This window comes from Helianthus annuus, chromosome 4 (genome assembly GCF_002127325.2).
Source record: "Helianthus annuus cultivar XRQ/B chromosome 4, HanXRQr2.0-SUNRISE, whole genome shotgun sequence".
Lineage (NCBI taxonomy): Eukaryota > Viridiplantae > Streptophyta > Magnoliopsida > Asterales > Asteraceae > Helianthus > Helianthus annuus.
In genome coordinates this window covers 77127377-77143936 of record NC_035436.2, presented here as the reverse complement: position 1 = coordinate 77143936, position 16560 = coordinate 77127377, and the positions used below count along the sequence as shown (strand labels likewise).

Below are 16560 nucleotides of genomic sequence, written 5' to 3'. Positions count from 1 at the left end.
ACAAATGGTTCGGCTCACTGTATGGTTGTGTAGACAACATCGGCCGTTTAACCTATGAAACACGATCCGGCCCAATCTTGTCCAAAAGCCCGGTTAAGACTAGGAACAGTAAGGATGAAGACCAGGACCGTGGGTCTGGTACATTATTGGCCGACCTCTATGGTTAAGCCGCGTTTATGGTTATATGTGTATAACAAAGATTAGTACTAAAAAACAAATTTATTTAAAAGCCAATGCTTACATAACAATACATTTGACTTAATAGTTATACATAACTCAAAACAAAACAAGTAACTAACAACCAACATATCTTAATAACAAACACAGATAACTTATACAATGGTAAGCCGCTAGCCCTGAATCACGAGTTCGGAAGCAGAGATATCCATCATCCGTGGCACGTTGTCAATAATGTTTGGTCCTAACTTAACTTGACCGACCGGACCCATGTTCTTCTTGTAAGCAGCATTATGGACTCCAAGTGCAGCCCTGCCTGAGGGGTCCAGATTGTTAGACCAAGACGCGTCCCACTCGATGGCCTTTGCGGTGCTGCAAGCTATACTGGCTCCACCCGGGACGGTCAACTTAGCCGAATTCTGAGGGAAAAACCGCTCAAAGATCATTCGGTAATAGTAGGCTTCTTTTGTGACCGGCGTGTTGTGAGGGAAGATGTGTTCGGCATGAAGCATCATCTTGTCTGTTACGTGTAGTTCAGCGTGAGCTTTGAGCCCGTCGATCCAGCTATACCCAACTCCGTCACTAAACTGTTCTTTTTGTCTATACAAAATATGCTGCAGGACATACACGAAACCGTTAAACGAGGAAATTTTTATTGTTAAAACGGGTTAAATGATGGTGATAACAAACGGGCTTTAGGTACCTTTGGTAAATACGGATGCTCTTCGTCCTCAAAAGCCCGTCTAAGTACCCATTTCTCGATCCGTTTCTGATCCATGTTGATCTGCAGATAACCTCATCAAGCTTAGTACTTCCCGGCCCAAATCACAAATTCATAACCAATTAGTTTCTTACCATTTTGGCTTCCGGGTCGATGCTCATGGCCACATTGATGAACTCTTTGTCTAAAAAGGGGACTCGGGCTTCCAACCCCCACGCGGATGTCGACTTGTTTGCTCTCAAGCAATCATATTGATGAAGCGCTTTGATCTTGCGACAAGTTTCTTGATGGAACTCTTCCTTGTTGGGTGCCTTGTGGAAGTACAAGTACCCACCAAAGATCTCGTCCGAGCCTTCACCCGAGATGACCATCTTCACGCCGAGAGACTTGATCTTTCGCGACATCAGGAACATGGGCGTGCTAGCCCGGATTGTCGTCACATCGTATGTCTCGATATGGTAAATCACATCTTCTATTGCATCAATTCCATCCTGCAAAATGATTCAGAAGCTAGCAGATTAATATAAATATTCCATAAGAGTATCTCTTTGTTCATTTTTGCACCGCTTTCTATCACCACGAGCGGAACTTGGCCCGCCGATCCAACCAAAAGAACTTGATACGGTACCTGAACAGTGAAGTGGAACTCGTGATGAACGGTTCCCAAATAATCGGCTACTTCTCGTGCCGCCTTGAGATCCGGCGAACCCTCAAGCCCGACACAAAACGAATGGAGCTGAGCTCCCCACTGCTTAGCCGCTTTCGTACCCGCCAGGTAACGAGCAGTAATCGACGCCACCAGCGACGAGTCCAGCCCTCCCGATAACAAAACCCCAAACGGGACATCGGTCATCAACCGCTTAATCACAGCCTGCATTATATAATATTTCATATAACCCACAACTAAACAACCGGACCCGATTCAAACCGAACTAACAAACATCAAACAAAAACTCACATTTTCAAACGCGCACCGAAGAACAAGCGGGTCATAAGGTGTAGACGGGATAGTCTCCGCAAACCACAGCGGGTTGTACCACCGTTTAAACCCGCCCGTTTTGCTGGAATACAAATGTCCCGGTGGAAACACCTCAAAATGTTCACAATCATCATTTAAACCTTTTAGTTCTGATGATATCCAAACAGAACCTGAAGAACAAAATAACCATTTTTACTTTTTTTTATTTCAAATATAGTTTAAAATAATTGGTGTAAAGTAGAATAAAAGGTAACAACTGCGTGCCGTTAAAAAAAAGTAAAAGTATAGATAATTACCATCGAGTCCCCAACCGATGTAGAGCGATGTGATCCCGATAGCATCACGGGCAGCAATGTACGTGTTGTTGCGCGTATCCAACAACACAAACGAGAACATTCCGTCGAGCATATCGACGAAATCTTCCCCGTGTTCTTCATACTGTAAACATTATTAAACAACTTCTGTTACATCAAAATGCATATATTTAAGGCTTTGTGTTCAATTTAGTAAATGTTTTATTAGTGGTTTCTTACTAAATGCGCGATAACATCGCAATCGCTGCCGGTTCGGAACTTGTGACCGGCTGCGGTCAATCTTTTCCGGAGCTCCTCGTGGTTGTATATCTCGCCGTTGACCTGCATGTACAGACAAAAATTGACCTCAAAATAGAATAATATAAGAAGCAAGCAAGGGTACGGTCTAGTTCAGCTGGTTTTGGAGCAAAGTTACAAACCGAACCGTCGTGGCTGATGAACAGGTTGGTTTTCATGTTTGATGGTTCGGTTTTACTAGTTTTGGGGTTTAAAAAATATTTAACTTTGTATGAAATGTTAAAAAATGATAAAAATTGTTAAAGAATAATATAACATGTACATACAGAAAGGGGTTAAACTAGCCGAGTCTAGCTTAAGCTTGTTTAATTTACGAGAGGTTAAGCTCTATATCCATAACTTGAAATTAGTTTTGAACTCAACTTGTTAATATTAACTAATTTATGTAGATTTATAATTATTTTATATGTGTATATATCAGGTATAGCTTTTCTATATAATATAACGTATATCATGAATAGTTTTACATATACTAATAATTATTATATAGACATATATATTTATAACATTAAATAAAAATTTTATAGATTATAAGTTTCTTTAGGCTAGCAAATCAGCTTAAACTCGTTTAAACTCGGCTTGTCTCGAGCTTTATAACGAGCGAGTCAGCCTCAAGTACCTCATGTGTGGCTGCTTGTCTTGTATTAATAAGAAGTTATATAATAATAAATGTTACACAGTCAGTTTCGAGTTCCAAACTGTAGACCCCCCAAACCTTTAAAACTAAAACATGAACCGTACCATACATATTTAAAACGTTTTGATTTTCTATCATTTAGAAGGTTTAATCGATTTCAGCAGTTTATAAACACCCGTAATGTAATATAATATAATATAATATAATATAATATATTAATATTTCCTTTTCGTTATCGTTAGGATAAGCGCACCCACCGTTACAACGATCGTCTGATCTTCGTTAAAAAGCGGTTGATCCCCAGAAGCAGGGTCGATAATAGCAAGGCGCTGATGCGAAAGATAATTATCACCGTGCTGGTACAACCCGCTCCAGTCAGGTCCCCGATGCTTCAATCTGCAACCAAAAAAAACATATAAACCTTTTAAACAACTGAGTTCTATTTGTTACGTTTGAAATTAACTAGCAGACATTCGGTGGTCGGTATCGATTGTGTTTTTCATAAACCGAAAGAGAAAATCCATTTTATTTAGAATATGGGGAACAGAACAGAACAGAACAGAACATGCCTGCGAGAAAGCTCGAGGACCCGGACCCGTTTGGCCTGAGAGTCGTCGGAGCAACCCAAGACAGCAAGTATTCCACACATGATTGCCGTAAAACGAGGTCGGAAAATGTGGTGTTTTGGATAATTTGTTGGTGATTGAGCGTTTCGTTCGCCGCGTATTTATAGATGATTTTGGTGAGGTTTCTTTGTTTTTTTATGATTTTTTTTATTGTTTTTTGTAGTTTTTGATGGATAAGCAAGCGGCGACGATTCTCGGTGTGTTGTCATGTCTTTTGTTTATTATTTTCTTTCTTTTTTTTTTTTTTTTTTTTTTTTTTTTTTGGATAAACATGATTTCATATTTGATGGTGGTGTGTGATTTGTATTTTTTAACACTGTCTCCAGATCTTTGCCTTTATTTTATTTTTTTAAATTTTAGTTCCACTTTGTTTCTTATTATTATTTTAGATTAGAAGAATGTGAGTTGGGTGCTTTAATTCTCTTCCCATTCTCTTCCCATGCTCATGACTCTATTCACAGCTATTTTAGATGATGGGGCTTGAAGCGTTAAACCGTTACACTCTGCATAACAGCAAAGACTCTAGATCTGTGACTGCTCTCAAATTTTACATCAAATGACAATTTTACTTTTATGAAAATTTAACTAAAACCCTTGCCTAGTATACTCTTGTAATAATTATGATTTAACATATGTTAGAAGACGACATTAGGTTAGAGTCATCACATCGAGTATTAGGCACGTGGGTGAGTGAACACTAGTTGTGTTTGAGTTGTGATATTATTAGACTAACAGGTGTGGGGCGTTGATTGGTTGGGGCGGTGAGTGAACACTAGTTGTGTTTGAGTTGTGATATTATTAGACTAGCGGATGTGAACGTTGGTTGGGGCGGGGGATGCCACACCGTGTTGCCAACGGCTAATTTATTTTAAAAAAAAATATTTCTTTTTTATATATTCTGTATACTCACCCATTTTTTACAATTTTTTACCACTTCTTTACATCTCTACTTCTTCTATCTCTATATTTTTTTTTATAAATTCAACCTACTTAATCCTCTATAATGCATCCATTTAACCGAAACTACGACCCAACCAACCCCTTTGGTTACCAAGAGAACCCGAACCGTAGCCCGCCACAAAACCGTCAACCAACAAACCGCGGCCATCCTCAAGGTTTAGTATACTCACCGTGTCCCGATCTAGCGGGATTCGCGTTGTATTTAGGAAACCGTGTATGCACGAACTTTCCATACGACGATTCATCTATTCCCGTTAACCTTTCCCAACCTGATTCCGTACCCGAAACACAACCGCAAGACGTTGGTGGTTCGTCATCCAAACCGGCCAAAAAAAGAAGTCACAAGAAAAAAACGGATGAAGAGAAAGCACTAGCGGCCGCTCAACGAACACAAATAAAGTGGAGGCCTCAAAAAGAAACCACTTTGGCAAGATGTTATATCGGCGAATCGCAAAATCCGATTCAAGGTATTTTTATATAACAATATTATTTTTCAGTTTTAATATAATTTTTTATAATGCCTAAAATTTTTTTGGAATAGGGAATTCAAACACCACAAAGATTTTTTGGATTGCATAAAGATCATCATTTCATACGCAAATGCAAAGCGCGGAGGTGTATCGTGAAAATGATAGCCTCTCGTCCAATTGGGGTGACATAAATACACCCGTGTTCAACGGTTTTTTCTATAAGGTGAAGAACTCGCTAAGGAGTGGTGAAACGGAGGCCGACTTTATCAAGAATGCCATGATATCATACAGAGAAAACAAGAAGCACGAGTTCAAGTACATACATTGTTAGGATGTATGTAGGTACGCTTCTAAATGGGCGAGAGTTCCTACTGCTAGCGAATCAACTTCATCCAAAAGGGCAAGAACACCCTCGTCTCAAATTCAGTCTGATGCTCGTGATCAAGAGCTAGATCTAAATTTGGATGATTTTGATGGTTCTCCTTGCCCATTAGGTAGAGACATATCAAAAAAGTGGATTCAAAGAGGGAAATCGGGTTCGGCCTCTGGTTCGGCCCCTAGCTCGGCCTCGGGTAAAGGGTTGTACACCGACCAGTTGGAAGAAATTGGGACGAAAATCGACACATTCTATTTCATCCAACAACAAAGGATCGAGATGAGGAAAAATATCCAAGTCTCGTACGATAAAAAAGCATATCTAAAAGAAAAATGTGAAGATATGAAATTTCTCACCATGCCCGTTGATCATCTTAGCAGCCCAGAATTGAAATTGACGTTGCAAATGATACAAGAAATCTTGAACAAATATGAAATAGATAAATCATGAAGTTTTTAATCTCTTTTTTTTAATTTTATGTAGTTTTTTTTTATTTTATGTAGTTTTTTCTTAATTTTATTTGTAGTTTTAAACAATTATAAAACGAAATTAGTTAAAAAAAAACTAACAAATTACACATGGTTGGCCACGCCATTCGAAGCCACGCTAAACCACACCCAGCCAAAGTCGCGCCACGCCACACCATACCTTGTGGATCCCACAACTGCCACTTGTCAAGCAATGCCCCCAACCCAAACCCCTCACACCCCACAGTTTTATTGCTATCTTACTTCTCTACTAAAGGAGAATAGCTGCTGACATAGGAAAAGCTTACTTGGTAACTAATGAGCTATGCCAACTCAGCTTTGCTTACTCCATTATTACATCATAAATATCACTTTTATTTATTTGAGTTAAATGCTCGGATAGTCCCTGTGGTTTGTCCTTTTTTCATTTTTAGTCCCTAACTTTTTAAAATTACAGCTATAGTCCCTAGCTTTTACAGTTTCGTTCCCGGATAGTCCCTGATGTGGATGGAGGTTAGTTTATGTTGTTAAGTGGGTGTGAAATTACTAACATGCCCTTACTGTTAAATTAACTAAAAAATTAAAATAGATATAATTAATATTTAAAGATTTTTGTGGGACCCACCACTTCATCTTCCCCACCTTTTACCACCACCGCCATCTCCACTTTTCATTAACACCACCATCCACCTTTAACTACCACCACCTCCACCTTTCACTACCACCACCATAAATCTCACAAAAACAATCACACAAACTATATCTAAATGAAGCTAATTGAGCATCATTTTAAAACCAATTTTCATACTCTATTATGATTTCTTAAACTCTATTTCAGTTTATGAAATCTGAATTCTAATATACATAATAATATGGCACCCATATCTTTGATAGTAGTAATGATAAAGATCAATTTGCACAGTGGCCTTTGATTCCTTGGATTTTGAGTTGACGATCATCATCACCGCACCTCTGTTAGCTTATCATCACAATCACCGCACCTCTGTTAGCTTATCATCACAAGCACCGCACACTATCATCATCATCTCCATCACGAGCCATCATCGTACCACCGTTAACCACTACACCACCACCAGCCTCTGCCGTAACCGCGAAACACCACCCGAACCTGCTTTATCTTCTTCGTATTTCCTCTACCTCACCATTGTCATCTCAGGTCACCCTTCTCTTCATCATCTCTGTCGTACCACAACCATCCTTCCACCGTCGATATTCACCCTAACCACCGTTGTTCCCCATCGTTCACCGTCATCATCTTCACAACAACCACCCAAACCTGCAACCTCCTTCATTACCGTCACACCACCAACCTGCATCACACTAAGATCGGTGAAGCGGAGTGGTTGAAAATCCTAGGCATCAGATCCGATTTGATCCAGGTGTGTGACTGGAGATCGTAGATTTCTACGGCGAGTGGATTGTCTTCGAAATCATGGCGGTGGTAGTGGTGGTGGGAGGTGGTGGCAGCTGTGGTTTAGAGAGAGAGAGAGAGAGTAGAAAGAGAGAGTGTAGAAAGGGGGTGGGTTAACAGATATCATATTTGTTCGAGATCTGTGTATTGTCTGGCCGACTTATTAAATAAATAATAAAAATATATGTATTTCTTTTAATGTTTTAAGTTATTATAGTTAATAGTAAGGGTAGTTTTGTCATTTCACATCCATTTAACTGAGAAAACTAACCCTCATCCATTTCAGGGACTATCCGAGTAACAAACTGTCAAACCACAGGGAGCACCGGTGTAATTTCCAAAAGTTAGGGACTATAGGTGTTATTTTACTAAACCACAGGGACTATCCGTGCATTTTACTCTTTATTATATATTACGGTTTATATGAAGCATTTTGTTTGTATTCATATTTCAATCCTTCGTTTATTTGTTGCATCTGATGAAGTTTGATGTTAAGCATTCAGAACTTGGCCACCAAATCAAACCTTGAGCTTTTGAATATCATCATAGCAAAGGTATAATTCAATTTTAACAACCTTTTATGCAATTTGGTTAAAGCATGCTTCTACAATTTCATAAATAATCTAACCCAAATATGTAGTTTTGAATTTAGTTATGTACTTGATTTGTTTCCACGATTTATTATGTTTCACAAATAATCTTCTAGGGCCATGTGTTTCACATTTTTTTGCATTTTGACTTTTACACATCATGTGGGAAATGACTTTTACAATGTTTTTACATTTTGTGTTTATTAATTTCACTGGGATCAAAATGGATGTAACTTATTAAGGGTTTGTGCTTTTGGGTTCAAAGTTTAAACTTTCGCACACCAGGTGTTTCTAAAAACGATTGTTCGATGAATTGTTTGTTTCTTGCTTAAGTGTTCATTTTATTTTTAGATGAAAAATAATTTGTTTGGCCACAAAAGTCAAGGTTACCTCTTCATAAATATATGTGAATATATATGATAAGCTGACTAAATGTAATAGGTGGACAAAGGGGCGGGTCAAGTAACAAGTCAACACGGCTAACTTTTGGTACAGGTCAGATTAGGACCCAACACACTTTTTTTTATAAAAGTTAGTGTAACAAATATATTTATAAAAAATTAATTTATTTAAATAGTGTTCTTTTTTTAATAAACGCTTACAGAGGTTTATGCACTAAAATACACTTTGAGCGGGTTTTGACCCGTTTAATATATTATCCTTTTAGTTAATTTTCTTTTCGAGTTGTCCCATCTAAGATAAAACATACGATTAAATCATATGGTCAAATTGTTAACGGTCTTGATGATTTAAGATGCTAAATGTGTGTCGTCTATTAGCTAATTATATAACACTCTAATTTACAACATATTGGTGCTATGCGAGTTGTACATTCTGCATAAACTATGTTTTGTGCTAATATATGTTGTATGTTGTGTAATATTATTTGTACAGTACTTTTTAGAAGCCTTACTTCTTCCTATCCAGTTTTCACACCGACAGAGTTAGATCTAGGGTTGATGAGAAGAGAGGGTTCTGGAGAGAAAGATTTGGGATGAAGTGGGTGTGAGAAGAGTTAGTTAGATCCACTGATCTCCACTTCATTCAAACCCTAATTTCAACGAAGGTCCACCGGAGCAAGTCTTAGGTTCGTAAACTTCCCATACCAAAACCCTAATTTACAGATTCATTACCAAAATGTAGTAATAATAATGTTGATTCGGCTTATCAACAACGGTATGATTTGCAGCAAGTTTCGCGGTGGATTGAACAAATTCTTCGGTTTTCGTTGCTGTTGTTGGCCGTTTTCATTCGCCAACACTTACAAGGTATTTGATTGTTATAAGAACTGAATTTTCTTATTTAGAATGAAATTTGTATATGGATGAATCTATGTTACTTCACTATATTTAGCTCTTGTAGAATACATTAGAACATAGCATACATGGTGATTAACTGAATATATTGGCAGTTTGGTACACTGCACATGTTCGACTACTTTATCTTGTAATTAACATTTTTTTATTAAAAAATTTGCATGATTGTTTGCAGGTATCTTTGTTACTATTTATATAGCTACATTCATGTATAAATCAAATGATATTCTACGGAAGCAGACAACGTTAAAGGTATGATTCGGTGTTAATTAGGTGTGCACGTATATCCTCTTGTCACCTGTTAAGCTTGATTGAAGGAATTTTGCAGGGAGAAAGAAAGTTGTCTGTTCTTGCTGGATATTGTGTACTTTTTATGCTTCAAGTGACTCGGGTTTACCGGTGGTACCAAAACGATGATATTTGCAATCCATTATTAATGATTCCACCAAAAGCTATTCCGCCGTTTTGGAATGTTGTATTCACCATTATTGTAAATGGTACATATACTCTTTTAGTTACCTTTTTTGTAGTGATGCATTAATTGTTCTTATGAAATTTAAAGTCTTTTACTTGTAGATACGATGGTTCGCCAGGCTGCAATGGCTTTTAAGTTGGTACTGCTTATACTATAAATATGGCAGGGGCCATAGTGTTTGTAGGCAAGTAATGTCATCCAACATGATAACGTAACGCATACCATATGTAAAATGTTGTAATAATTGAGTTTTGGATGTATAATTTCTTTTGGCATTTCAGGGTCAAATCTTGACTCTGGTTGAGTACACACTTCTATTATACCGTGCATTTTTACCCGCCCCTGTTTGGTACCGGTTCTTTTTGAACAAAGAGTACGGGAGCCTGTTTTCATCTTTTTTGACAACATGGTTGTATTTAACCTTAAAGCTTACATCAGCTGTTGAGAAGGTGTGAGTTTCCTCTGTCTGTTCCTTTTAATTATAAAATTATGCTTCTGGGAGTGAATTAATTTATACATCCTCTTGTATGGATAGATTGGATCCTTCTATGCTGAGTTAAAAGCCCTGTCAAAAATAAAAGTCAATTATAGATCACATGCAACAGCAGAACAAGTGCTCTTTTGTAGTTAATTATTATTTTACCTAAATTTCTTTTAGGCCTACATAGTTTTCAATATGCAGTTATGCACTTAATATGCTTCTTTTAATTTTATTTTTTCCTTTAATATAGAGAAATGGTAATTTTATTTTTTCCCTTTAATCTAGAGAAATGTAAGAGTTTACATATGTATAAAAAAGTGAAAACTCTTTTTGATCGCTATAATCTTTTTAATTTTACTTTTAATCTAGAAAAACATGTAAGTTCTGCTCTATCTCTCCTTACACTCACACATGTATCAAACTATTTCTTGAATTAGCTTGCTGGCGTTAGTTTCACCTGTTTGTTGAAGGGGTAATCTTCGGAACATGTTGAAACGGGTCTTTCGGGTTAGCCCATAAACAACTTTATTTGAACTTTTTAAAACAACTTACGCATTCAATATGATTACAGAAAATAAATTGTTCAAATAACAATATAAGCTTGTGCAGTTACAAACTTAGATTTTACATCATTCATATTATTATTCTTAAATGTATTATCTTTTTTTTTTTACCAAAATGGAGTCTCTTGAGGTATCCCCTTCTCAACAGAGAGAATTCATGGTGTACCTTGAGCTAGCTAGATGTAAAAGCGTTTCGTTGTTCCGGAGGGCACACATAAGTAATTATTTTTAATGTTATAGTCTTTGTGTTTATTTGTATAAATGAAGTTTCACAATGATGATTTGTATGTATACTCATGTTATGAGTGGATTTGTAGGGTTTCTTATAAAAGGGACACAAAGATCATAAATGAAACTTCATTCACTATTGAAAGTAAAGATCACACTACAGGAAACATCGTTATTGTGTAAAAATATTTCTTTTTGTTGAGTTCAAATGATTTTTTTTGAATTAAAGATAATTGTTTAATAATCTTGAATTGTAATTTGCATAAGTTTAGGGATTGCTAACCTTCAGTTCTAAATTCATTTTAGGTGGCTGCAAGTAAAAGGAATAGACGATATATCGGCAAGTGTGTGAAGGTTTTAGAAATGAGTGGCCTAAAGCTTTTTTTACATTGAACCAGATTAAGGTATATTTATTAGCACATATTGTTATATTTTGTTTTAATTTAAACAAATATTTATGTCTTTCCACTGCAGCAGCTGCAGAAAACAATCTCTACTGTTGTTGATCTCAACTACCCGGAGAAAACGATTACATATTTTATCGTAAATGTGGCACACGGGAGGCGCCTATCGATCAGCTTGTAGGAGAGAAAAAGGTTGCTCGAACTTGTGGTATGTTTTCTTTCATACTATGTACCTTCTACATTGTGCATAAACTATAGCCTATTGATACCTTCTTTAAGTTAGAGTTGTTCACTTTACAATGAAAATTATAGTTTGAATTGCTAACTACGGTTTTGGAATATGGCAAACCAAACTGGGTTGGTTGGGTTGCCTAGACCGGCCAAACTAGCCTAAATAGTTTGGAAAAAAAAAACTGGCAAAGGAAAATGGTTAGGTTTGTTGGGTCGGTCGGACACTCTCGGACCTTCCAAACCAACCCTAAATCGTGGATGGTACCGTATAGATATCTTACAAGCCGACCAATCCATAAAGATGGTTTGGTTGGTTACAACTATTTATAAACACACTACTTTGAATTACATGATGAATCTCAGGATCTGTACAAAAGGCAGCAGTTGAGAGAGTTGCCTATTCCAAAGAGTAACCTTCGATGGCACAACACGCAACCAAGAGGCAGTGTGTCGCCTTTTGGTTCCAACAGAATAAAACATGCCAAGACCAGGTTCCGAGTAACCCGGCATCGTACTTGGGCTACTTTAAAACTAATGATGAAAGAACGGTTACTCAGACTTTAGTAACAGTTACTGTATTTATTCGCCATCAACCTATGTTTATTAGTGTACACAATTATTTATATCACGGTGTATTTATAGTTGTTACTCGGATTTTGATGACAAAAGAAGTATGATAAGCTTAAACACAACTGGTATGAATCTGATCGATTGCACGCCAGTTTCGTTGCTCGCGGCGCAACGCGCGCGGGTCACTTTTCTAGTTATTTGTATTTTATAACGTGTTGGACCAGGTGATCAGACCCTGAAGAACAGATGATATGGAAAGCCAAAACTGGATCCCAACAGTTGATCCACAATAAGCACTGCCCATCTAAGTTTCCTCCAATGACAGTGGTTATAACAAGTTCATAAAGCAAAGCACTAATCTGCCTAACAACTGTTGGATATAAAGACTGTTATACACAAAGACTGATGAAGATCATCCACTGTTGAAGACCAAAGCACTGATGAAGACCAAAGCCCTGTTGAAGACAAGCATTGATGAACCAAAGGCCTGATCAACCAAAGGTGAACCACTGCCCAACAACAACAGTGGTTCAGCAGCAACAGCAGATATTACATTAGTGTTTATGTTAACAGTGTTTATATGTAACAGTATTTATCACATCAGTGTTTATATGTAACAATATTTATCACAACAGTATTTATCACATCACCTCAGTGGTTTGATCTGTACTATAAATAGAATAGTTTGTATTGTTCTATTTGAGCGAGTTTTCTCCTCCAATCCATTCATCTTGTACGATCAACCAGTGAGCTCAGGCTGAGGGGGAGTTTAGTATGTAAGCATGCATTTTAGTTAATTGACTGCTGCTAAGGGTTCATCTCAAGTCATTAAAGACCTATGTTCAGAAAAATTGCATTTATGCTTTTGGTAACATAAGAGAGTTGAACAAAACCTTAGGAACAAGATTTTATATGTGAATAACAATTTTGAAAAAAACTTGCATCTAAAATGTGTTTATCAAGAACTAATTCTGTAGGAAATTCACAAGTCAAAATCACTTCCATCATCAGAGCAGCAAATGTTCAAAACAGCTGTGAAAGCTCAACCACTGATACACCAACAATGCTTGACCAAAGTAACTCTCATAAACCTTTACCAGCTCACCCCTAACCACTGTTGAGAAAAATCCATCAAAATTGATAAAAATCATCAGTGTGGCACACCTTTTAAACAGTTGTTAGCTCAGATGATTCACATCTGCAGCCTCACCTTTTAACATCAATCCTTTTTAGAACTCATCCATTTTAGAAAACACTTGACAACATCAATGAAAAGGAATTCCTACAAAAAGTCAATCCTAAAACATTTGTCTTCTTATTGGCATTCTACCATTCCTTCAACAAGTCAAGTACCATGGGGCATTAACAGACAGAAAGTTGGGTAGCTGTTATGTAGAGGAGCTTCAACAATTCAGTGACAACAAGATTGAAAACTTGTACCACAAGCAAAGGATGATAATCTAATTGGTAAAAAGTGGTTCCTCAAAGAACATAGCATATGTTAGAATTGGCATGCTGAACATGGAATAACAGGCAAAATCCTGTTTTTCTATGAATAAAGCATTAAAATGTTTTTAGAAAATCAAAAATTCATCCTTAAAAATAGTTAAAAATGATAGTTTTCATTAATCCTTAAAAGCCTGTTACAACCACTGTTTTGGTTCAAACATCTGATTGTTAAAAGTTATCCACTGCTGAAAGACAACCTCTGTTTCTTCATTCTTCATGTTGACCACTAACTGACCAAACATCAGTGTTTCAATCACTGTTGGCTATCCACTGATAGTTAAAAAACAGCCACTGCTCACATTTTTATTGTTGACATCCACTGATATTGACCATCAGTGGTTTCCCTAAACAACTGTCATCCATTTTCATCAGAGGTTGTCACGTGGACAGTTCTTAGCCGTCCAATCTTTGTAACCGCTGCCACGTCAGCATTTACTTTTCACTTTTATAAAACCCTGATCAAAACCCCAAACAGGGTTTTCACTGTCACATCGAATTCCAAAATTCTTTCAAAAGCGGTTTCCATCAAATTCCTTCAAACCCTTCATCTTCTTCTTCCTCTCACAAATTCCTTCGAATCACCGTGGCTCTTGCTCTCAAAAACCCTCATAACTATCTGTGTACACTTGAGAAAACAAATAAAAACATAAATTTTCACTCAATCATCGATGCTCTTTCATCCTTAAAGTACAAAACTTTGTTGACCTGCAATGCACCCATTTATCAAGAAACCCTACGAGATTTTTGGAAAAATGCTAATTTGGAAGTTCAAGACAAAAAGCCTTGGGCTATTGCATTAAAAGTCTGTGAAATTCTTGTTTCAATCACACCACAAACCATATCTGAGGTTTTTGAGATGAATGATCATACAGGTAAAAATTCTTTCCCTAAAGATGAGTATCAGACAGATCTGATCGAAAGAGGGTATGTGGGACAAATGACTAAATCTAATTTGCAAAAGGGAAATTTCCCACCTCCCATGAAATTTTTGTTTCATACACTGCTAATGTGTGTTTCAAACAAAACAACAGCTTTCAATGAAATTCCATTGAAGATCCAATACTTGGAATATGCTATCATGGCAGAAGTTGATTTTAATTACCCCCAAGAGATTTTCAATGATTTGGTAAAAAATTTAAATAATATAAAAGAAAAGAAGAAACCATTTTTGCTGTTTCCAAGATTTTTAAGTTACTACTTACAAAAGAAAATCCCAAAGGATAGTGCATAAGTGCTTATCCAAGGTGTTTCTTGTCAAATAAACAGCCTTTCTTCTGAAACTTTTACAAGGCTGTCAGAGTTAAAATCTTCTAAATCACAAACAGAGGAGCCTGAGCAAACTTTAGATGCATCCACATCTCAGGTTTCTGCTGTTGAGCCCACTGCTCTTAGTGACCACAGCAGCACAACCACTGCTGTGCAACCCCCACCAAAAACTCTCAAAAAGACCAAAAAGAAATTATCCAAAAAGCTCCCCAAACCATCTAAAAAGGGCCTTCTAGAAGTTGAGATCCCAGAAGTTAATCCAGTGACAACACAAAAGTCACCAACACCCATTGTTGTTACTTCCTCACAACAGTTGGAAAGATCTCCACCCTAGGCCTCAACTCCTCCTGCTTCCTCACAAAAGGAAAAGGTTGTAAGCATAGGGATACCACTCTATGATACATTACCCTCACTTGAGAGTATGTTCAATAGCCCTGCTCTCGGAGCAAATTCTCTTTCAACTCCTATCCCTACAACCACATTACCACCCACCATTTTACCTCTGTTGAAAGCATTGGATATGGATCAGACACTAATCAGTTCTTCTCAACAATCCATAACTGAGAATATACTCCAACAAGTGACTGAGTCTGATGCCTCTACCTTTGCTAACCCATCAACAGTTGAGGAGGTTACAGCCACCCCTAGAGTTACATGTATCTCTTGGTGGTAGTTCAAGTGGAGCAGCTACTACAGGTGTTGAATCCACTGATTTACACCTGGAAAGTAGTTTCATAAGTCAGACTCCCTTGAAGGCAATTTCTTCTTTGGGAACCAAGGTAACCACTGGTGTGTTCCAGTTAACCACTGGTGAGCTTACTAAGGTAACCACTGTTGAAGAAAGAAGTCCCCAGTACCAAGACAAAGGGGCATCAATGGATGAACCATTGGAGACTTCTCCTGGTCCAACTACTGATACAACCACTGCTAGTGGGAAATCAGATGATCCCATTAACTTAGGTGATGGTTTAAGATATCAGGAATTGATGGAGAGAGTTACCAATATTGAAACATCTGTGGCAGATATCAAAAATATGCTACAACAGTTGTTACAATCATCAAAGTTTCAATCCACTGCTTCATCATCTTCTACCACAACAAGTGAGCTATGGCAACTCCTACAACCTCTGCTTCATCAACACAGAAAATATGCTGATCAACAACATGAAATCCAGTTACAGCTATTCAGAAATATGATGGATGCAAGGTATAAGGACACTCAAGCTGATATTAAAGCCATCAAAGCTTAATTACTCCAAACAACTGGTACTTCTCCTCCTACCATTATCTATGTAAACACCGATGATGCCAAAAAGGGGGAGAAAGGAAAGAAAGGAAAGGAAGGTTTACACCTAGAGCCTGATCCAAAAGCTAAACCTGTTGTAGAGATTCCAAAACCAGATGGTACAAAGAAGGTTGATGTGACTCTCAACCTGTTTGCTGAAGAAAAGCCAAAAGCAAAAGGAAAAGG

General features: G+C 37.4%; 1 protein-coding gene across 1 annotated transcript; it reads right to left on the bottom strand.

Annotated features, from left to right (window-relative positions):
• Nucleotides 1–207: 207 nt before the first annotated feature.
• Nucleotides 208–3846, bottom strand: LOC110908221 (asparagine synthetase [glutamine-hydrolyzing] 1). The gene is made up of 9 exons (XM_022153128.2): nucleotides 3695–3846; nucleotides 3383–3521; nucleotides 2411–2512; nucleotides 2174–2315; nucleotides 1857–2047; nucleotides 1527–1769; nucleotides 1033–1389; nucleotides 881–961; nucleotides 208–791 (listed from the first exon to the last, which is right to left on the bottom strand). The coding sequence occupies exons 1-9, from the start codon at nucleotides 3772–3774 to the stop codon at nucleotides 351–353; spliced, it is 1776 nt and encodes a 591-aa protein (XP_022008820.1). The 5' UTR covers nucleotides 3775–3846; the 3' UTR covers nucleotides 208–350.
• Between the last annotated feature and the right edge of the window lie 12714 nt (nucleotides 3847–16560).